Genomic DNA, 25,272 nt, shown 5'->3' with positions numbered 1-25,272 from the left:
CTATCTGTTCGGCAAATTGTTGACAAATTGGGCCATCCCAGATCAACAATCAGTGATACCATACTGAGATGGAAGCAGGAGCTACATGCAGTGGATGACCCACCACGCTCACTAAACGTGATAGTTTGGTACTACGAAGGATAATATGTAAAAACTGCCATTCATCAGCTGACACATTTAATGCACATTCTGGGCATTGACTGGAACACGGCTCTGCACAAAAACATTCAGAACCAAGGTGCACAATATAGGCTTCCATGGTAGGACACTGCAATATGCAAGCCTCACATTACCCAAACCAGTATGTAGTATTGTCTTCAATGGTGCAAAGAGTATGTACAGTAGGACGTTGAAGCTTGGAAATCTGTGTTATTATATGACAAATCATGCTACATCCTCTAACAAGCAAATGGATGGGTGTGGATTCCTGGTGAACATCTCTTACCAGTGTGCATAACCCCAACTATGAAATTTGGAGGTGATGGTGTGATGATATGGTCCTGATTTTCCTGGTTTGGCTTGGACCTCTGTTTGTGGTGCCATGAATATTGAACTCTGCAAGGTATCTGAACATTCTGGACAATGCAATGCTTCCTACTTTGTGGCGTTTCTATGAAAATGCCACAAACAGTCCAGGACCTCATTACATGCCTACAAGAAGAATGATCCAAAATTCCCATTAATCACTATCGTATGCTCAAGCAAAGTTTGCCCCATAGGAGTGCTGTAGTTATCACAGTCAAAGGAGGTCCTATATCTTATTAAAGTGAGTGCATTAGTGTTTGTTCTTCATGCTATGGTGTCTATTGACTTCTTTCCAAGCAGTGTACACGTATATATATAAATTATCAAACTATGTCCATTTCAAGTGGAGTTATTACTTTGACAAAATGATGCACATTTTTATTTTTCACATAAAAGCCAAATTTAAACAGAAATTGAGATGCCTGATAATAAAAATCATTCTTGCTCAGCAGAAAAATGACATGAAGAGTATGGAAGAAATAAACCTAATAAATCTAGACTTACAAATTTTGTAAAATATATTTGAAAAATGGAGGTTATTAAATATGTAGTTTCCATCTCATTACTGAAATTAAAACTACATATTTAGTATGCTTACAAGTCTTTACATACTTTGTCACAAATTATTTTGAAGAAGTCACTGAATCCTGCTATGTTATTATTGAAGTTTTCAATTTTTTTACTATTTAGTTGTGCATTAACAAATGCACATATAAACAAATTCTATCAAAAATATTCTACTGTGAGTTTAGCAATTCCCAAAAATAGAAAAGATTTACATTTTCTACTTACTTTACCTAACCGATGTTCAGAGGTAGAGCATGAATCCATGAATGTTTGGGCAATGACTGATAGACAAGAATCTACAATAGGTGTTTTTTCCACATCAAACATGAAATCTGGATTTTTAACAAGATTTACCCAAAATCTAAGTGGAAGACTGAAAAAATTGAATAAACGATTTTGACTATTTTATAAATATGCATGAATTACATTTGTAGTTTAGAAAATTAGTTCATCGTTAATTAAAGAAGAGATGGAAAGCATCAGATAATTTTTTTTCCATCACTTCTTTTGTAGTTATTCTTTGATATTAAAAATTATTTTTTTTTGTCATTTTTAATCCTAAAATATTATCAGTTCATTCACTTTAAAATTATATGGTAATATAAAACATTAATACAGTATGGCCTAGAAAATATATAATGAAATTAAAAGCATTTATTTTAGGGTGGCACTGCTTTTAATACATTATTATTATGTGATACTACCTCCAAGGGAGGCAAGGACTCATTGTGGGCAGCTACTCCACACCACACAACCCACAGTCTACACACACTACATGACTATCCTTCATCTATATCATCTATCACTTGCTATTAGTACTTTTACCTGTTAATTGCATATGTTTTCTGGTCAATTTTCCAATATGTAGGTTGAAAAACCTGAGTTTCCAAGAGAAAAAAACACTGTTACTTCTGTATGAGATCATCTAACTCACCTGCAACTGAAAAGTCCATATAAAGATTCTTCTCATCAGGATGCAAATTGAACTTGAAACATGCAATACTGTATACAGTAATATCTTACACAAATGCATGTTAAAAAGTATGCATCATCATCACAATTACACCGTTAAGGATGTTTACTGTCTCTGATGGCAAAGTAGAATGCCATTCAATGTCTAAATAGAAGTGCATGATGTTCATTGAATGCTGCCTTTCAGCTAAACAGTATCACAAGGCAGCAGTTCCATATGCAAATGACATAAGTATACCTCCATTTTCTTTTATCTGTACTGTTCATTGCCTTTGGTAGGAGTAATTTTAATTATGTAAATATTTATTATATATCATAGATATCTACAGTAAGATATATAGAAATATCCTGATATTTCTTACATTTTCCTTGTAACTATATATTGAGGCAAGAATGTAATGAGACTAAAATAAAATAAATCCAGTACAAATATCATTGTGCTGCAATAGAGTACAGAATAAGTATCATACCTTGCTTTGAAAACATTAAACACTGGAGCAATCATCATTTTGTAATGCATTGCATTCATTCGCTATGCAAAAAAAAACACCCCTTTTTGCTTCCTTATTCATATGATCTTTACACAGTTTCCAGACCTCCAAGCAGTCATCATGGGAGGATAGTTCACACAATCAACTGCCTACACTATACTATTAATCTTCAATCTACACTCATAATATAATGCCTTAATTCATCAACAGCACAACATCGTCTACCACCACTAATAGTATATTTTATCTATAAACTGCATGTGCATACTAGCACTGATTTGCCTTTATATGGGATGAAAAAAGTTTCTGAATGAAAAAATCCTGCTATGATCAACTTAACTCACCTTCAGTTGAAAATTCTACATAAAGATTCCTCTCATCAAAATGAGAATCAATTTTGATGAGAGGAATCTTAGAGAAAAATTAGATGCACAAAAGTGTGACTTTGCTTTCCTGCTAATAGTGCACTATTGTTTCATATAGACATAGTTTATTCATTGTGTATTACCACAGCACAGCGATCCAACAGTGGAACTGCACCAAATATAGCATAAAGCCTGGAAAAAAAGCCACATTGAAACAGATAGAATGTTAAAAATACTTTATTAAGATGAGCATCTGTCCAGTGCACAAATACTTCTGGTTTAGGTATTTTCAAGAGAATAGAGAGGTTGCAGGAAACAATCCTTGCAGTGAACAACTGAAAATCATCCACTGCAAGAATCCAGAATTAGTTGGCAAAATGTGCAATTCACCTACAACATACTGACACTTAGAATGATGATAAGCGAACCAAACATGTGAATAAGGAACTGATGACATCAGTATTACAACTGGCTTGGATAAGAGAAAAACTTGTGTAATGTTTATATCACTTTTCAGATGATGAAGATATTTCTGGTTGTAAAAAAAAAAGTTGCAATGCTCCGTCTCCCACATTTCTATATACTAGCTTCAGTAGACATTTTTTTTTTTATTTGCCAAGTTGAAACTGAGATCAAAAGGCTACCAATTGATATGATCATTGCTATTCAAAAGAACGTGGTGATGGCAGAATGGAATGCCATCACAGCAGGAAATTTTCTGAGTCTTCCACAGTTTATATTAGTACAGGCAGTCCCTGCTTTACAAGTTTGTAGATTTATGAGTTCTTTTTAATCCAAGTATGAAGAGCTACTTGGCTGGCAAAGCATTAAATTGCAAGGAGTATATGAGAGTGCTGATAATGAAATGGCAAAATTATTTCCTAAAAAATTAGAATATTCCTTTTGTTGACTTTTATTTAACATTACTATGAGTATGTGAACCCTATTTTAAATCAAACATCTATGGGAAATAAATTCCATGATGAGTCTCTTGATCTTGACTCTATGGAGGACTGTTGATAATAATTCCTGCTTTAGCTTTATGAGCATGCACTAAGAATGAATTAACTCAGGAAGCCAGGAACTACCTGTATTAGTATAAAATTTTTCAGCCTTATATAGAGTCAAAAGACTCATAACAGGAGGCCAAACATTCACAGAGCACAATAAGTATCATATCTTGCTTTGAAAACACTCAACACTGGAGCATTCAACACTTTGCAATACATTCTATTCATTGACCATTCACTATGAAAAAAAATCTCCTTTTCACTTCTTTATTCACGTGATCTTTATACAATCTCCAGGGTGAATTCTCATTTTCCAATCACCTAATCGATCACATTGCATTTTTCTCTTCTTATCTACTAAATTCTGTGGACACATTTCCTTAATCTGTCATCATACTCAACATTTCTGAATCCTGAGAGAATCTGTACTCTCAATGTATTTTTATTACAATCCAAATATGATCTGAATAGCATTATATACAGTGGAACTACAACATATATTTCTGGTTTCTTTTCTACCTGTTTTACTTGAAAATCATATTGAATATGCCCTTGATACTTGGGCAAACATTTGGTACTTAATAATAAAAATTTTATGTCAGTATAATCAGTAGAATTTTATTCATTTAGTAGATCTTTTTATCTTGCAATTTTGTATTTATATATTTCATTATGTAGTATATTGTAATCTTAGTAATGTAATAAATATGTGATTTTAATTTGCTTTGATTCTTTCTTCAACTTACTACTGACAAATTGCCATATCTGCCAGATGATGCATCTGGCATTAACCTTTAGTACTTTTTTATATATAATAAATTTAAGCAGTGGTACTTGGAATATCTCATGGAACATATATTTCTTCAATTTGGCAAATTTGGATAGAATGAATAGTGAAGGAGCCATTATTCAATCAATTGTAAAATTTAGCTTAGTACTGTCATCTGAGATCTAGAAATGAGGGGAAGGATAATTTTCTGCCAGCATCACTTTCAATGAAAGTCTGGCTGCGGGAAAGGTGCCCATGAATGGAAGGAAGGTAAGATAGTGCCATTGCATAAGGGCGGTAGCAGACTGGAAGGGTCTAATTATAGGCCAGTTTGTGTGTCATCAGTAGTTGTTAAGATCTTGGAGAAAGTAGTGAGGGACTATACAACATTGGGCAGATGAGGGTAATGTTATCTGTGAGAGTCAACATGGATTTGTGAAGGAGTACTCTTGTTTTAGCAATATGCTAGCCTTTTATAATAAAGTTACAAGAGCATTTGATGAGGGAAAGGCATATACTGCCATTTTTTTAGACTTAGTGAAGGCATTTGACAAGGTGCCACATGATAAGCTGATATTTAAGTTGCAGCACATGGGTCTGGATGTCAGATTGGTCAACTGGATTCAGGATTGGCTGTCCGATAGGTATCAGAGAGTTGTATATGGGGGCAGTTTCAAGGAGGCAGAGGGTTACAAGTGGGGTCCCACAGGGCTCGGTACTGGGACCTATATTGTTTAACCTTTATATCAGTGACATTGTCAGTGGATTGCAAGGGGATATTCAGTTGTTTGCGGATGATGTGAAGCTGGGAAGGATTATTAGTAATAGTGCAGATGTGGTAGTCCTGCAAGAGGATTTGAATAAGCTAGATAGATGGGCAAATGAATGGGGAATGTTGGTTTAATGCAGCAAAATGTAAGGTCTTGAGGTTTGGGAAACATCGATGGGACACTGCATACTCTATGGGAGGAGTTATACTGGAGGAAGTAGAGGAGACAAGAGATCTAAGGGTTAATGATTGATAGAAACCTGAAATTTAGGGGACATATTACAAAGGTGGTGAAGGTAACACAGAGGATTGCTGCAATAATGAGAAGGACACTGACCTGCAGAGATAAAACAGTTATCATTCCGTTGTATAAGACCCTGATCAGACCACACTTGGACTATTGTTCTCAGATTTGGTCCCCAGAATTTGAAGGGAATAAATTAACTGTGGAAAGGGTACAAAGGTAGATAACAAAGATGGTTTCAGGACTGTACCATGTTAGTTATGAGGATCGGCTGAGGAAATGTGGATTGCAGAGTTTGGTGGATAGAAGAAGGAGAGGTGATATGATTGAGACTTTTAAACTGTTGAGAGGTGGTTACAGGGTTGACACTGGGGAGTTCTTTCGCTTGGTTGAACAGCAGGAAGGAGTGATGACAAGAGGCCATCCCTGGAAGTTATGAAAGGAAACCGTGAGCAAGAGGGTGAGGAGTGGTTTCTTTGCATGGAGGGTGGTTGAAACATGGAATGCATTGCCTGATGGAGTGGTGAGAGTGAGAACGGTCAATGAGTGTAAGGAGTGGTATGATAGACTTTGTGTTTCTTAGGGGGGGGGGACCTCCCCTCGATGAGTCTTGATAGACTTTGTGTTTCTTAGGAAGAACCTCCCACGATGAGTCTTTTGACTCCATGGAGGCCTGGATAATAATAATAATAATCACATCACTGCTGATTCATCAAACCACATATACCCTACTTATCTTTAACAAAATACGGTCCAATGAAACAACCTGTAATGTATACCATAAAGAGATGATGAGTCTCTTGTGTTTTTTTGATATTTCAATGATATTATTGGGAATTACTTCAAATGTAAAGGAAACTGGCAAGAAGTTGAGAACCAAAAAAATGTCTGTTATATATCTGATAAATTAAATAAATTCAGTTATACTCGACAAGATATAATATTGTTTAATCATCTCACCAGGTGTAAGTGAACAAAGTTTGCATGTGGAGTATTTTTGCAACTAGACTACATCAGAGGCTGTTGACTTCACATCAATTGCCTCAGTATCCCATAATGCATAGCACGCTTCCTTTCAGACGTGTATTGCTGTGCATTATGGAAAGATTGCTATCCATATCAGTTTCTACCTTTACTGAAAACTCATTAGTGGGAACCAGATGAATTAAGAGAAACTAATTCACCTTTGATCATCTAAAAAAAAAAAACAAAGATACATAAGGCTTCTCTATGATGCTGTTGGAAGTTTTTCCACTTGGTTATAATATAAATTAAAGATACCAAGAAATTATATATTTGGTTTAATCTTTTATCCGAGTGTAAGCAAACAAGTTGGCACATGAACTATTTTCAGGACTGGGGCAACTCATATAAAGAAGCTAATGACTTCATAGTCATTAGATTCTTAATGACTTCATAGTCATTAGATTCTTAATGACTTCAGAGTCATTAGCTTCTTTTTATGAGTTGTCCCAGTCCTGAAAATAGTTCAGGTGCAAATTTGTTTGCTTATACTTGGATAAAGGATTAAACCGAGTACATAATTTCTTGGTATCTTTAAGTTATAGTATAACCAAGTGGAAAAACTTTCAACAACTTTCTCTAATCCAGAGTATTTTAATAAAATGGTGTGACACCATTTGGCTACTCATATATGAAAATATAACTTCTGCATTACTTCATCCTTAGCATCACCTAAACCCTCGGATCACTTCAAACATAGAAAACAAAAATCTGCTCATTATAAATGCTCATAATGAGCAGGTAAAATACCTACACTAAACCTCTCACCCAATCAAGAAATCAGATAAAGGGATGAAGAGTCAAGGACTCATTCCATCACCAAATAAAGTTCCAAGATCCTAAGCACTACCTCAGGATCTGGCTCCCACTGATGCCATCACGCACCTTCACAGGAAATGAAGGTGCGTGATGGCAATTTTTCCCAGTAGAGCCCAGTCTCATCAACATTAAAAATGAGATCAGGAGGATAACTTTCTTGTTCTACACAGTCTTGAAATTCTTTAGGAAAAGCAGCTGCTGCCACAACATCTGCACTTGCCACCTCACCACATAATTTGACACTATGGCACTTACTTCGAGACTTAAATCTCATAAACCAACCAACCTTTGCTTCCTAAAAATGTTTCTTTGCCTCCATCTGTCTTTTTAAGATCCTCAAAAATTGTTTTTGCTTTCTCAGTTATAACAGTCTGCGTTAGAGGAATGTTTTTCCAATTGAAGTCATCCACCTTTAATGATAATAATTTTTCCATTTTTTCATGAAGTTTATCCCTGCTATAATTTACATGTTTTGCATTTGGTACTACCGTAGATTGTTGCACAGACTGTTTTATTCTATCTGCATTTCTCATAATTGTAGTAACAGTCAATGGAAGTAAGTTCATACTTCTACAGACATTAGCACGTATCTGCCCATCTTCCAGTCTTCAAATCACCTCTATCTTCTTTTCAAGTGTGATTGATTTCCGCACCTTTTAACACCAAGTTCTGCTAAGTTTTCTGCACTTCTTTTATCAGATATGGTATGTAATTACGTACTTTATCAATTTAAATATGTATGTATGAAGTAAAAAAAATTAAATAGAACAATTAGGTAGATTCAACAGTAAAACTAGGTTTGATACATATAGGTCATAGTATCTCGGTAAACAGTCAAACACTAGAATGCCTGCTAGAGTCATTTCTCAGTCAGACCATGCTACTGTAAGAAAGCAAGCGCAGGCATCCGGTGTTATTGTGAATCGGCGTAAATTGAACCATCATGAACCGAGAGCTGCCTGTATATAATTTCTTGGTATCTTTAATTTAATTTATCTCTATAATGCTGAACCTAGGCTTTTTCCAACTTAAGAGCAAATATCACAATGTCTTTGTAACTGGACTGTGGAAACTCTCAAGTTAAGAGATATTCACCAAATTTAGGTGGTAGACGATTTTTATTGACTAGTGTGAGACCATTATCCTGCTATATAATTATATAATCCTTAACCCACCAATAGTACTAATATACAATAGGTTTACAGCCTTTAGTGGATGGTATTTACATAAAAGAATAACAATAATTAAATGACATTTAGCTATTATGTTGTGCAACTAAATTAGTAACAAGATGGTTACTATCATTAAGAATAGGTTAAAAAAAAATAGCAAGAGGAAGATCAAGAATACACATAGCTAGATGAAGTGAAAAAAAAATGGAGTAACTTAGATGAGAACTGCTCGGAACAAGAATAAAAGGATAAAAACACTTGATTTGAGTGTTTTCCACTCTGCGATGGTCAAGAAAATACTGGAATCTTCAAGCTCTTATTCTGAACTCTTTCATCCAAGTCATTCTTTATCAGTACAGCAGCAGGTGGAATATGTTTGAATGATAGTGAGCTGAGTATGACTGAATGATCTGACATAACAAATATTCCATGGAAAGAATAAGTGGCTGAAATTAATATACAATTAATTATTTATTTTGTTGTATTTTATCAATTATATCAGAACCTGTCACATATGCTTAAAGTTATTTAAGCATATGTGATATTTTTATTAAAGATATTTTTGTTAAAAAAAAATTAGAGAATTTTACCTGTTACTCAAATTAAGGGGATATTAAATCCCACATTGTTTTAAAACCGAATAAGAAACTCAAAGATTGGAATCAGAGAGTTTCATGCCGAATATAGTAAACTAAAAAAGTATCGGCGGCCACTAGCGTGAGCTAATGCAAGTAGTCCTAGTACGTAGTACAATCTCAGGCAACTCGTTGCAAAGGTGGGGAAAGTTCTGATCGCTAATCTTGGTATTTTCCATAATGTAAAAACACATTTCCTAGGAAATGTATGCTGTTATTACATCTCTCTGATTCCAATCTTTGAGTTTCTTATTCGGTTTTAAAACAATGTGGGATTTAATATCCCCTTAATTTGAATAATGTTTATATCACTGAAATGAAGCCTCTTTATAGGCTCTTTATATAGGCTTTATATATAGGCTCTTTATATTTAAGTTTACCTGTTACTTTTCCAAGCATGAATCACTTCTGGATCTAAAATACCATTCCTACTTGCTGCTTCATCCAACAAGTCAAATAGCCACTTTACAGCTGGTGGTATAGAATCATTGGCTGTTAAAATTGTAGTTAAAAAGTCATCTACAAATTTCTGTATTGTACCCTGTCAATTAAAAACAAATGAAACAGTCAATATTCTCTAAATATATGAAATCCATATTAAATAAAATAAAACAAGAATAAAATATTATTATTATTATATGGGAATCTCCATAGAGTCCAAGGACTCAATGTGGGAAGCCCACTCTGCTCACACAGTACATATCATTTCTCTCCTTAAATTTGTTCAGAGATAATGCACCCAACACTTCCACTGGCAACTCATTCCACTTCACTCATGACCCACCAAGAGAAAAATCTCACTTTCACATTCTTGCTAACTATATCCATGATTGACTTTCAAGGTAATATTTGCTTTCTCTCCCTCCTATCAAATACTGAAAGAATTATTTCACTGATTTCCATCCCACACAATTCTTTTACCAACTAGTATCTGGATGTCTCTAACACATTACCTCTTCTTTGCTTTACACCAGAATTCATAACTGAAATTGTCTTTAACTGAGCATAAATGAAACATTAAATTCAATTTTTTAACAAATCCAAAGAAAGGCTAATGTAGTGAAATTGCTCTAAGGACAAAAGTTATGTGGGTAGTTACCCTTCCCATATATTGCAATATACACATCCAAAAGGAAATTTGTTGCACATTATGGAATACTGTGGCAATGTGATCTGAAATCTATTGTTCTAAAAATTGAGACATAGAGGAAGAATTCATCATAAAATATTATTACTGGAATAACTTATGTTTAATTTAAATGTCTTTATTTATAAAATTTTCAGCTAAGTTTCATACCATTGTTAATACCATTATAGGACAGACTGGTAGTTCTGCAAATTCATCTTGAAAGACATCAGAAATACATTTCACTTCAAGAACCCAACAAATCTGGTTTAGCAAGTCACATATTATCTACAAAACACAGGATTCAGTGGAACAAAACCAAAGTGTTAGACAAAAGTTATTTTCTTCTGGAAAGACTGTACAAAGAAGGTTGTGAAGCACACATTCACAACCTAAACCTGAACAAAAACGATTGCCTGAACTTTTCTCAATTTTGGGGAGTTATATTGACATACTCAGCATTCATGTGTTCCTTAATTTGTAATTAATTTTTGTTTATATTTAAAAATAATTTATTAACTAAATTATTTTATTGTAATTTATTTTGGATATCTATTAATGCAGATGGAGCTATTCTCCTGCAGCCAACAGTGCACATAATACATGCATTTTCAATTAAATTGTTGTTCTCTTTTTTGTGTTTTCTTATAATTGTATTGACAATGGCTATAAAACTTAGCCAAAAATTTTATAAATAAAGACATTTAAATTAAACGTAAGTGATTCTGATAATAATATTTTATGATGATCTGAAATCAGTTGCCTGTATATATAAGTACTTCAGATGCAGACTTCTGTTTGCTCACAACTGGGTAAAGGATGAAAAGATAAACATAATTTCTTGTTAAGTATAATTTACTTTCTGACCCAACAATGAACTCATTACAATGATTCCTCAATCTAGAATATTGTGGTAATAATAAAGTGATACATTATTTTGCCTGCCTGGTTGGCCGAGTGGTTAGCATATTATCTGCTCTCCAGCCAAAAGGCTGCGGGTTCAAATCCCGTCATGGGCATGGATGTTTGTGATTGTCTGTGAAAATACTAATGGTGGTAGTGGGCGGCAGATGGCATTGGTGTAGATGATGATGGTAGTTGTAGTTGGTGGATTGAGTGGTGGAGACACAGAGTTGTAGAGCAGGTGCCCTCCCTTGATGAGTCTTTGGACTCCCTGGAGGTGTCAGTTAATAATAATAATATATAATATAATATAATATTCATTTTACTCTTGATATCTACATAGATCTAGCTTCCACTACTTTGACCCAAAAACAAACAAAAAAAAAAGGACACATCTAGAAGACACTTACCCAAACAGAGATCTGGTTCCAACTAGCGGCTGAAGAGCTGAGATTTGATTTGGCAGTGGATTTTTCCCTGATGTATGATGCTGGTGCTTAATATAGTGTTGTCTGGCAAGACAAAAGCAGAGATCCAGTAGAGCGATCCACAAGTTTAGAGTGATTTTTGAGATCACTCTTAGTTCACTCATGGTCTTTGGAATGCCTGTGATCTTTCTGAATAGATTGTATCTCAAAAGGAAATGTGCTCTACCTTATGGGATACTAGGACAATTAAATATGCAGTAAACTGTCTCTGTATACAATTATCCCAGTTATCTTTCTTCATGTAGCTTCCACAGTGAGAGGGTGTAACACCATGTCCTTCCAGTTCTCTCTGTTGGTGGCTTTCCTTTTTGTTTCTGCATAGCCATGTGATCCTGTCCATGATCTTATATCTTCAAGCCATGTCCTTCGTTTTTGGCTTTTTGATCCTTTTCCCATAACTTTTCCTTCTAAAACTTAGTATCCTCTATTCTTCTGAACCTCTCAGTACATGTCCTGCCAATTTCATTTTTCTCTGGATCATTTCCTGTAATAGAGATTTCTGTGTTCTATAGGACATCTGTATTTGTCACATGTTCTGTCCATGGGATTTTCAGAGCTCTCTTATAACACTACATTTCAAAGGCCATTATCTGTTGCCTTATTCTCTTCTTGAATATCCAGGTCTCACTTCCATATGTGAAAATTGGCCACACTAATGTTCTTATCATTCTTTGTCTCGATACTTACAGAACTTCTGAGCAGATCTTTGTTTTTCCAGAATGCATCTTTAGCTATGGCTGTTCTTATTTTTATTTCTTTATCTTGCTTTCCATCTGCAGTAAAGTAGGTGCCTAAATATTTGTATTCTATTGTATGTTCAATTTTCATATTGTTTATGAATATTTCTGGCTCGGATCTGCTTTCTTTTGAGATTTTCATAAATTTGGTCTTTTTTGCATTTATATCTAATCCAAATTCTTTACCTTCTTCAATTAGTAGCTGCAAAACCAGATTTAAAATTGCTTGGTATTTTTAATAATTTGTTTCTGTTTTCTGCTATTAGAATGGTATCATCAGCATATTTAAGATTGTTGTATTTTATCCCATTGATACTAATTCCTATTTTTTGTTTTTCAATCTTTTTTATCACTGTCTCACTATAGATATTAAATAGATTTGGTGAAAGGATACAACCTTGTCTAACTCCTCTTTTTATTTTCACTACAGAAGTCTCTTTGTTAATCAGCTGCATTTCCTGTTCAGTATAAATCATTTTTATAATCTTAAGTACATGATCTTCTATGTCTAATTTATCTAATATATTGAGCATTTTATCATGTTTTACCCAGTCAAAAGCCTTCTGAAAGTCCGAAGCATATGTAAATGTTCCTATTTCTTTTGAGTGATCTTTCTACTAATATTTTTAGTTCCAGGATAGCATTAATGGTTCCCATTCCTCTTCTGAAGCCTTTCTGTTGTTCGCTCAATTTACTGCTTATGGCTCTTTCAATTTGCTTGTTAACAATGGTTAAAATAATTTTAGATGCATGGGATATTAGGCTCACAGTTCTGTAATCCTCGCAATTTTGTGCATTATGTTTCTTTGGAATTGGTATGCAGATAGATGTAAAAACTTCAGGTAATTGTATTGTTTTATAGATGTCCTGAATGGATTCCACTAAATAGTTGTTATTATTGCCAGTCAAAGCTTTCAACAGCTCAGCCGGAATATTATCACACCCAGGGGGATTTATTATTAGGAAGATTCTTGATTGATGTTCTACCTCCTTTCTTGTGGGTAGAGTGGTATCTGTTGTTATGTTTAACTTAAGGTGTCGTGAATCATCTAACATGTTACCATTATCGTAGAGGTCTGATAAGCACACCACCCATCTTCCATTTATCTTTTCCTTATCAATGAGTATGTTATTAGACTGTGTACGTTTAGCTTTTCCATTAAGTTCTTTCACTTTCAGGAATGCTTCTCTGGTTTTGTTCCTATTTTGTAATTCTTCTATCTCAGTGCACTGTCTATTTATCCAGTTTTCTTTCAATCTTTTACATAACTGTTTGATTCTTTTATTCAAAGTTTTATATCTTAACCTTTCTTCTTCATTTGCTCCTCTTTTCCATGTTCTTCTTTCATCAATAAGGTTGATTACCTCTTGAGTTATCCCAGTTATGCAGATACTTAATCAAAGCAATGTCGAGCTTGTAGAATGATTTAAATAACCTGACAGGATGGACAAAAGATAATGGATGCCAGTTTAATGTTGAAAATTGTAAAGCTATGCATTTTGGGATAAAACAAATACAAGCTGTGTAACACATTAATGAAATTGCATTCCTGGAAATTGATAAAGCTATGGATTTGGGGGTAATGGAGGTAGACAGAGAGTTGAAGTTCAGATGGCATACTGCAAAGGTAGCCAAGTTATCTCATAGGATTTACTTGGTTATTGAAGATCATATTAACGAGCAGAGATAAAGAATTTATCGTTCTTCTTTATAAGGCCTTGATATGTTCCCTTCTGGATTACTGTGCTCAGGTCTGGTCACCTGGGTTTCTTTGGGATGAGGAAGAAGTGGGGAGGATCCAAAGGTGGGGCGAGTGACCAAGATGATGAGTGGTCTGTGGAATGGTCTCTATGGCAACAGATTGGGCATTTATGGGTTGCAAAATTTGGCAGATAAAAGGGATATGATAGAAACTTTTAAGTTACTAAAAGGGTTTTATAGGGTTAATGCAGAGGAAATATTTCAGCACTTGGTTAGAGGGGTAGAACAAGAAGCCATCCTGAAAATTGAATAAAAGTGCAAGTGCATGAGGACTAAATTTTTCACTTGGAGAGTGGTGAATAAGTGGAATAAGTTCTAAATGAGTTTAATAGGTTGCCACATTGATTTCTTCATGTGTCAATAAGTTCAAAGAGAGATATGAGAGATGCTATGTAGATAAGTTCTCTTGCACTGAGCATTTGGAGACTACATGAGATTGCCCATGCAATAATAATATACTGTATAGCTAAAAATATTTGCCTAGCATATCTTACAATGAAAATACTATAAAGAATCTTATGTATTATGCTTCCTGCAAGCTCAGTCATGCAGTGAAACCAGCTATTTATTATTATTTATAAACCAGCTAATTCATAGTTATACTTGAAAGAAATTATACTCTCTTTCATTTATATTTTAAGCTAGCATATACTTGTACATATACAAGTTACATGTATGCTTGTATAAAGAATAGCTGACTTCACATCAAGATTGCTCTTCATATTCCACAATGCACAGCATACTGTGTTCAAAGGACATGTGTTTCTTTTAATATTAATCCCACTCATAAGAGTTGCACCAGATCCACAGTATACATTTCCTCAAGGAGAATGTATACAATGAGGAAACTGCTGTGAATCTGGTGATCTTCTATATGGTGAAGAAGCTGACTGTTAATGATTTTCACTATTGTTTAAGAGAAGACAATGTGTCAATAGTTTGATGACAGATTTTTGGCTTTTTTTTTTATTGGCTTTCTTCTATCCTCTGGGACAGATACCAAGCGAGTATAAAAGAGTTTAAGATGACAAAGGACAGGCATTAACTCTGGAGCTTTAATGGAATGGGGTATACTTCAGAACCAGAAAACCTTTTTTATGTGTGTGTCTGGATATCTATTTGAAATTCTTCTGATGCCTTTCTGGTGAAAGAAGAGGCGACTTGCCTTGGTTATCATGCAAGATTTAGAAGAAAAGAATTGTGCAAGAATATCAGCTTTAAGAATATTAAAACACCACTGGTGCCATCTGGATGAGAAAGAAGGAAAGCACAGATGGATAGATATTGCACCCAGGTGTACTGAGCTGAATTTTTTACATTTGCCTTGTTAAGTCATATTTGGATTTCTTGATGGTTGTTATTCAATCACTGTTGCAAATTTAAGTGTTGGATAATAGTGAAGCTGGAGTTTTGTCTTCAAGCCACTTACTTTTGGCTTTTTTTTTTTATACTGAATTGTCTTACTCGGAGTACTTGATACATTTGTTGGAAAACCAAGGTTTTAATATAATGGAATGTTTGAATATAATGGAGAATGAAGTCATCCATTCCAACAAGATTAATTCTTCATAACTGGATCAGAGCAAGTATTTGGATTGGAAAAGTGGAACCAATAGTCTTACCATGGAAAAAAAGAATGGAGGTCCAACAGGGATAGTAAAATTTGTTATTGTTGTAATGTCAAAGGACATAAGACTGTGGGAAGAACATTTCAAACAGACCAGACTTACATTAGGTATGGCATGTGTTATTGAGAGAAGTAAGCTCTTATAGCAGACTTCAAAAAAGAACTGCTAAGGAAAGATCAAAAGTGTTGGGAAAGTGGAGAAGGTTATATGGTATTCTGGATAAATGGATAATTGGTATTAGATCCATTTATCCAGAATACCATATACACTACTTATAACAAATACTTAAGGACCTCATCAAGCTGAGTCATTGGTATTGTAAAACAAGAAGCCAGTTGCATTTGTGAAAGAGTCACATTGGAAAATAACTTCACTGTTTTGATGTATAGATTGAAGAAAATCAAGTTTCAGTACAGTTCTCAAAATTTCAAAAAAAAAAAAAAGGATTCTAAATTCTCAAGTATGGAATATCAATTATATATTATATCAAAGTGCAACAGTTGTGGTGGAAGGAATTATCTCATCTCATCTCATCTTTTTATCTTCTTTTTACCTTGCGGTGTCGAGGGTTTATTAATCATCAGACCTCAAACCATTCACAGGATAAGGTAGTCAGCCCTATGCCCTGGTGTAACCTATGTCCTGTAGTGTTGAGTTCTCAAGGCCGGTTTGCCTGCTTTGCATGATGAAAAACCCCAAGATAAACTGGGGGAAAACCCTATTGTCCAGACCGGCTAGCTTGGCTATGGCCGAGGAAGATCCTTCAGCTCCTCACATCACCGATGGGAATCGAACCTAACCTAGGACACTCCTTCTCCAGGCATATGGTTGCAAAGCGCACAGCCACAAGGCTAACCACGCAGCATGAAGGAATTATGTAGAATGTTATTCGGACAGTCAAGTTCTACAGTGGTTGCTTTAGCTAGAGGCTGAAATTCAGTCAAATATCAGATAAAGGTATGAATGTGTGACAAAGCACTTCATTTATATTTGTTGATATTCTGCAAGTAGAGATGTGAAAGTGTTTTATTTTTGTATTTTTAATATTTTGGTAGTATTTTTTAAGGAAGTTGGTGTTTTTTTTTTACCTGCAGTAAATAGTAAATATAGTAAAATAATTATATTAGTAAATAATTGCATTAGTAAATATAGGAAAATAATTATAGTAATACTATAATTAAATTTTCTTTATATAAAATTTCTTTCTTTTATAAAAAAAATTTTCTTTTTAGGAGCCATTAGGAAAAAGAAAACCAGGACGTCCTCTTAAAAGATTCAACGATGACTTTTAAGGCCGGAACAGGCCATGCTAGGCCTAAATCCTTGATATGCATGATGATGGTGATGAATTTTCTTTTTGTGGTTGGTGTGGACAAAATTTTAAGTGAGTAAGGACATGCACAGAGTAGAGATAAGACTTCTGGACCCAGTCTCCTTGTCATAATGTGGGCCTTGACAGTGTCCCCACCTAGCACACTACTATGCCTTTCTAGACATGGTCATCTGCAGAATAGCCAGTAGCAAGGTTATGCACCAACTCAGGATGCCTCCTAATATTAGTATCAGGTTAAATCCTATCTATCATCTAGCAGCCAGTCTGTAGAACCACTTTACTACTGTGGCTTTGAACAGAATAGGGAGTTCTAAATCTGTAGTATATTCAGCATGCAATTGAAGGATATCACTAACCCTGAATGTAAAAAAGGTGGGAGTAGAAGGCAGAACTCCTGCTCTAGATACTAAACATCACATTAACAAATTCATGTAACCAAGCAAGGTGATAGTGCTTCACCAGGTAATGAATGTCATCTACCACCTAACAGGTACAGGCTAGTATTTTTTTCTGAAAGGTATCCCTTTGCTAGATCCCTTTTGTTAGACATGTGCCATACCATGAGAAGGTGGGTCTAACAATTGGCTGAGAATGCTATATATATTTTGCTTTCCCTATCCATTATAGTGTGGGATTATTATCTATTAATAATCCCACACTATAATGTAAAATGTTTTACATTATGATGAGAGTCACTAGTAACTCAGAAAACAAAATTTTCGCATTTGATGTCTGTGGACACCGTCTGGTCACTCCCGTACCTCACCAGTTTTGGGAGTGAAGTCTTTTGCTAAATTAAGTGGTAGGGTTGCAGATTCCCTTTTCACACAGAGTTTGTAGAACGATCACAAACATCCATGCCCATGGCGGGATTTGAACCCGCAGCCTCTTGGCTGGAGAGCAGACATTCTAACTACTCAGCCAACCAGACTGACTCACTAGTGATGAGTAACTAGTGACTCACTAATAACAAATTATTGCTCACCTTAAGTCTAGTATGACTCATACTAGATTTTCTTTTTCTTTCTTTTTTGTTAATGTTAATTTCGATTAATTGTCATCTGATTATCTAATAATCAGTATAACTATGTATAAATTGAAACACATTATGCAACTTCTGGTTTTATCTTATGTTCTTAATATAAGAAAGTTGTACTATCATTCAGGGAAAGTTGTGCTGTCAAAAATAAATAAATAAATAAATACACCTATGAAACCACAGCTTATATGCTGCTACTGCCATCCTCAATAGTGGAATATAAGCTGTGGTTTCATAAGTTTACTTTTTTTTATCAATATTTGGCAGTGTAAATTTGATGATTTCAATGGTGCAATGGATGACAGACATCCATCAAGTTTCTAAAACATGACATACAAAATTGAAATTCTACTGTATTAATAGTTATCTGCTCACCTTTGTAGAAAGAAGCCTTGTCAGAAATATTTCTGGAATTGCTTTGTGACTGTGCTCTTTCATTTGCTCATGATGATCATCTAATGATTTTACTAGATGCCAGTAACGAAATGTTTCTGAGAACTTGGGTGAATTTGCAATTAATGGACCATTACTTGTGCCTAAAATAGTAATACTTTGTGTTAAATAGTAGTGATTATACTCTAAACATCAATTATATGTTTACATGTTTAGCTACTCTTGCTAAAAAAATGCACAAGGAATACAATTTCATCACAGCTCTTAGGACCATAAAACAATGAAGTAAATCATAAAATATGCTGCTAATTATGTGCTGTCTGCAATTTTTCATATATATTCTTATTAATTAGATGTATTAATTATAGCCAAACTAGTTGATGAAATATGATATTAAATAGGAGGGTGGTCTGAAAAGTTCTCGGCCTAACAATGAAAAAATGAATTTATAATTTCAAAATTATTTATATTTTTCAACATAATCTTAAGACTAATACATTTATTCCAGTGATGCTCCAGTGCTATTATCCTGTCTCTGTAGTGGTTCTCAGTAAGATCTGTAAAATACCCCTCTAAAGCTACAATCACCTCTTGATTCGAAGAAAAATGCTGACCAGCGAGGAAGAGCTTTAGTTTTGGGAAGAGATAGAAGTCAGAGGGAGCCAAATCTGGGGATTAGGGTGGATGTCCCAACAATTCATAGTGCAGATCCCATTGCCAAAACACTTTTGTGGGCAGGTGCATTGTCCTGATGAAAGATGATTTTTTTCTCCTGCAAATTGGGTCTCTTTTCTCATGAATTTTTTTTGTCTAGTCTGATTAAAAGAGCGGAATAATATTCCCCGATTATTGTTTTACCCTTTTCAAGAAAATTAATAAACAAAATGCCTTTAGCATCCCAAAACACCGATGCCATTGTTGGATTCTGAATGAAGAGAAATTTAAATTATTAATACTCTCCTCAGAATCCAACATAATCCACCATGGCAAAGGCTACATTTGTAAATATTATTTAATGTAAATCACTTGTTTATAATTTAATATTCATATAACTACCTTTAATTTTATCTAATATTTAATGATTTAATCAAGAATGTATGTATTAATAGTAGAAAAACTCTGTGATAAAATATTATCAAGCTATTTAGTTTATTTCTATGTTAATATAGAATTTATATTTGATAATTTAACTGCGCATTAATTGAAATGTAAATATTCTCTATTTATTTCTACTTGTAGAAGTTTAACGTTATGCAATACCTCAATTTTATTATATTTTGTTTTGTTGTCATGGAAACATATGTTAGATAGCTTGCACGAGTTTGGAACAGAATGTGAGGAGAAGGTTTATTGAAAAGAGTTTTAGATCACAAGAAGAATTTAGGCGGGAAGAATGGATATAAAAAGGGAAGAACGCTGAAATTATTTATGAGAGATTTATAAGAGAGAGATTGGCATTAGGTTGGAATCGGAGCATTCAGGAATCACAGTGCGATAATAGCGAGTCGGCAAGTCACTCAAGCAGCTAATAAAGTCTACTAGTCAAGAAGCAGTTAGCTAATAAGTTGTAGAATAACAATTATAGCTACGGAAAACAGCTGAGTGACTACTAAATAGACTAGCAATACTTGAGTTGAGATTTAATTTCAGCACCGACCTTTCAAGGACATACAGAACCTTGAAGCAAAGCACGAAGTTACTAAAGTATAGTAGGGGCTGTAAAATTGAAATTTACCGTTAGCTGTGCTTAGAAATACATTGCCTAAAGAATTAAATGAATGCAGGAAGAATGAACAGCTGTGCATGTAAAACCTAAAGTTAAGGAATTATTGTGTATTGCCTTAATTCATAAGTGATCAGTAGTATTTCATGCAAGAACGTTTGTTTATGTATATAGTGACCGATGATTAATTTAGTTATTGCTTAGAAGATTTATTTAATGAGTGCCATATACTGTTTAAGTGTTTACAGTTATAAAAAGTGTTTACGTATAAGTAGATGAAGAAAAAAGATTATCGGTAAGATTATTCCAACCATTAATATTCCTTTGCAGAGAAGACACACTTCTCTGCAAAGGAATTTCATCCTAGAATTTCCTTATACTGACAGTAACTATTGTGGAAGTTAGCTAAAGTGTAAACTTAAAAGTGTTTGTTTGTGAAGAGGTATTACTGCAATTTTTGTCGTATTTGGAACTTAAGGAACTGTGAGAAGACTGTATTAGAGATAACAGATTTCCATTGTCTGAGTTTGTATGACAGTATTAACAGAAAGGCTGAAGTGTTTATAATAATTTAATTAGTGATTTGATCTTATGTGTAAAATTTGTGATTTCAAAATTAAATGTTTGTTTTTGTTAATCAAAAGTTGTATTTTGCCTGAATCTCTTTTACTGCACCATTCATAAAATATTCGAACCAAAGCGGGTGAATTAAGTAAGTTAAATATACTCGGCCAATATATAAAATAACAACACATAAGGGAAAGGTGGTTAAGAGTTGATTTATCTTCAATTCTTGAACTAATTCACACATAAAGTGGCGCAGTCTTTAAATATAAATTTTCTTTATGTTTGAATTAGAAATCAACTTGCAACCTATCAATTAATTAAGAACATCGAAATAGTAATCATGTCGGATCCAAAGTGTAGATTGAGAAGAATTAGGATCCAACATCATGAGCTTTCCTGCTAATGGAAAAGACTTTGTCTTCTTTGGTGCTGAACAACCGGCTTCTGTCCTCTGTTTTGACTGCTGTTTGGATTCTGGTGTGTAATGGTGAATCCAAGTCTCATTCATAGTAATAAATCGATGCACAAAATCAATTTTATTCTTGTTAAAACGCTCCAAGCACTGTTCAGAGATTTTCAAGTGAGTGCATTTTTAATCTGCTGTGAGCAAGCATGGCACCTGTCTTGCACAAAGCTTTTTCATATGCAAGTCTTCATGCAAAATATATCCTACACATTCTTTTGAAATGCCTATGGTCTCAGCAATTTCACGCACTTTGACTCACCAGTCATCCAATACCATATTGTGCACTTGATCAATGATTTCTGGTGTCATTACACTTTTTGGATCTTCAAGGCTGGTATGGCCACGTTTAAACTCGACAGCCTATTTCTTAATTGTCAAAAATGAAGGAGAAGAGTGCCCATAAACGTTTATAAACTTTGAATGAATTTCTTTTGCCGTTAAACCTTATCTTCTTTTACAAAGAATTTTATAACTGCACGATACTCAATTTTATCCATTTCAAGGGATATAGACAACACTTTTGTTTCAGACAGCTGTATAAAACAAACTACTTGATAGAATGACTTGCAATTTCACATGGATGCTAATGACAGATGTACCAACTTAGAAAAAAAAAATCTTGGCAATAGTGTTGCCATCTATGGTCAAGGACAAGAACTTTTCAGACCACCCTCGTAGCTAACTTAATTATCACAGTATTACTACTAAGCAATGTTTGTCATAATTGGGGAGATACAATTCAAGCATATAAATTGGTAAAGGGTTATTACCAGATTAATGTGGATGAGGAGTTTCATAGAATGGGAGGAGACAGGGGAAGAACAAGAAGTCATCCCTGGGAAATGTATATGAAATATGTGTGTGGGGGGGGGAATATTATTCCCCCCCCACACACATACTTTCTTTCTCTCTCTCTCTTTTTTTTTTTTTTTTTGTGCAGAGAGTGGTGTGTGACTGGAATGCGTTGCTTGAGAGCATGGTGAATGCAGAGAAGTGAATGTGTTTTATGATGAGCTATGTGCGTGACAGTAAAACCTCTCACAATAAGTCTTTTCACTCTCCATGGAGGACTGATGATGATAATTATCCTTAAATTCATTCAGTGTTGTTTTAATATGTATATGAAAGGCTGAAAAATGTATATGCATCAGTGCTGTGAGTAGACAAAGGATTACAGGTGAAGAAGGAGTCTGTTGACATACTTTTTGAACAGTTGAAGGTTGTAGTCATTGAAAGACAGTTAGAGAGGCTGTTACAAAAGTGAATGGAATGAACAAAGAAGTAGAGGGCTATTCAGTAGGTTTTTGCTGAACAAACACTCCAGTTCAGAAGAACATTGAGCATGAAAATACCTATAAATGAGGCATAAGGCATAAACAGAGTATTCATGAAAGAGTATCGGAGTGTATCTGTAAGTGAGAGGTCATTAAGAGTATTAAGCATTCTTAGGGAGGTTGTTTTTCGTAAAATGTAATCAGTATTCCAAGATTGAGCAGATTTGGGATTTATATAGTGTAAGCAGTTGCTTATATGGTAAAGTACATATAGTTTTTGGAGGCTGAAAAAGTTATAGCTGAGATGTGTTTATGCCAGGAAAGGCTAGAAGTCAACCAAAAAGGAAAATCTGATCATGTTTTGAATTTGAATCTCAATATTATATATATACGTGTGTGTGTGTGTGTGTGTGTGTGAAAAGTTTTTTACCTTGGGTATAATATATGTTAAAGATACCAAGTAATTTTATAAACTTGGTTTTAATCCTTTTTCCCAAGTAAGCAAACAGACAAGTAAGTTAAGTTAGCGCCTGAATGTGGTTCAAGAGTTATGGTGGTGGTGCAACACCAAGGCAATTTGTGGTAAAGATGGATTAAGTTCTGATCACTCTCCTTAGTATTTCCCATAAATGTAAAACATATATATATATATATATTAACATATTTTTATAAAGAAGTGAATGACTAGAACCGAGATTTAAATAAAAAGGTTTTAATATAAAAACACGACTAGTTTCGGCTTGTAACAGCCTTCATCAGGTGACATTATAAAAGAAAGAAAAAAGAAAAAACACTAAAACACCGAAGCTTAAATAAACTATGAACATCATAGAGAGTCTCTATACATTATTGACATTAAATTGTTAATTGTTGTGGTTGTATTTAAAGCTGTTCTTTCGTTAGTTGTATTGTTGGGAAAGTACATGCTAGTAGCATTTCGTGAACGCCAGTACATGATTACAGCTGAATGACAATCTGGGAGGTTGTAGCTCAAGTTATTATTTAGATGAACAGGATTGAAGATGATTTCTCTAGATTCCACGATTTTTCTCTCTAGTTCATCATTGCAACGGAAGATGTGACTTTGTGACTTTGGTTTTCATCATTAGGATTAGCCGAGAAAAGGATATGACTTGATAATGCACAGGCTCGCTGTCTCTTGTAAGTAATGTCCCTCATGTGTTCTTTCATACGCAATTCGACAGATTTGTCTGTCTGCCCAAAATAAGGAATATCACAATCACACAATATTTTATATACACCAGGGTATTTGAGTTGATGACGACAAGGTTTTGGGTGGCTTATTAAGAAATGGATCTTTGGAAGTGGAGTGAACAAGGTTCTGATATTGTATTTTCTTAGAACTTTTGCTAATTATGTGAAACTGTATTTATGTAAGGAATAGATATATTGCCTTTGAATCTATTTGTTACTTCTGAGTGATGTCTAGGAGGATTAAGAAGGAATCTTTCAACAATTCTCTTGGAATATCCATTAACTTCGAAAGAAGTTTTGAGATGGTTTATTTCTGTAGGAAATTCATTTGGGTCATCCAGAAGAGAATGGGCTCTATGTCCCAAGGTGGAAATTATTCCAAGCTTATGAGGAGGAAAGTTATGGGACTGACTATGCAGATATCTGTGGGCTTTCTATATATCGATATTTTGAGTTTACCAGAAGAGCGAGTCAGTTTTACATCAAGAAAAGGCAAGGAATTATCCGTTTCAAGCTCGGCAGTAAACTTAATACTTTGATGTCGCTGTTGAGATGTTTGAGAAAAACCATAAGGGAATCATGTCCATGGCTCCAAATAATGAAGACATCATCTACATAGCGTATCCAAACTTTAGGTGTTAAAGGAAGAGATAGCCTTGGTTTCAAAATCCTCTAAGTAAATATTTGCGAGTACAGGGGATAAAAGATTACCCATAGCCAGTCCATGATTTTGCTTGTACATATTATGTTGAAATTTGAAGTAACCGGACCTGATGCAATGTGTAAGCAAGGCTAACATTTTTTTTGGATAACTTGTCCTTGAGTAATGTTAGGACTTCATCTGTTGGGACATTAGTGAACAGAGAAGTTATGTCCAAGCTAGCCATGATTTCATCTTCATTAACTGTAATATCCTTGATGTATGTAACAAATTCTGTAGTGTTCTTGATATTCCTTATTTTGGGCAGACAGCCGAATCTGTCAAATTGCGTATGGAAGAACACGAGGGACATTACTTGCAAGAGACAGTGAGCCAGTGCATTATCAAGTCATATCTTTTTCTCGGCTAAACCTAATGATGAAAACCAAAGTCACAAAGTCTGCTGGGAAAAATCTACTAACATCTTCTGTTGCAATGATGAACCAGAGAGAAAAATCGTGGAATCTAGAGAAATCATCTTCAGTCCTGTTCATTTAAATAATAACTTGAGCTACAACCTCCCAGATTATCATTCAGCTGTAATCATGTACTGGCGT

General features: G+C 34.4%; 1 protein-coding gene across 1 annotated transcript in view; it reads right to left on the bottom strand.

Moving 5' to 3' along the window:
* Positions 1 to 25,272, bottom strand: part of LOC150108311 (plexin-B-like) — a 331,489-nt gene that overhangs the window by 38,756 nt on the left and 267,461 nt on the right. Inside the window, exons 29-31 of the mRNA XM_090390442.1 lie at positions 18,753 to 18,913; positions 9,742 to 9,902; positions 1,318 to 1,465 (exon numbers count right to left, since the gene is read on the bottom strand). Coding sequence (XP_090246568.1) covers positions 1,318 to 1,465; positions 9,742 to 9,902; positions 18,753 to 18,913 — 470 coding nt within the window. The remainder of the gene's footprint in view (positions 1 to 1,317; positions 1,466 to 9,741; positions 9,903 to 18,752; positions 18,914 to 25,272) is intronic.

The sequence above is a fragment of the Typopeltis vanoorti genome, chromosome 3 (genome assembly GCF_054136105.1).
Source record: "Typopeltis vanoorti isolate ZY-2024b chromosome 3, IOZ_Tvanoo_1.0, whole genome shotgun sequence".
Classification (NCBI taxonomy): Eukaryota; Metazoa; Arthropoda; class Arachnida; order Uropygi; family Thelyphonidae; genus Typopeltis; species Typopeltis vanoorti.
Note: the sequence above shows the minus strand (reverse complement) of the source record. Positions and strands in the feature narration are given on the sequence as shown.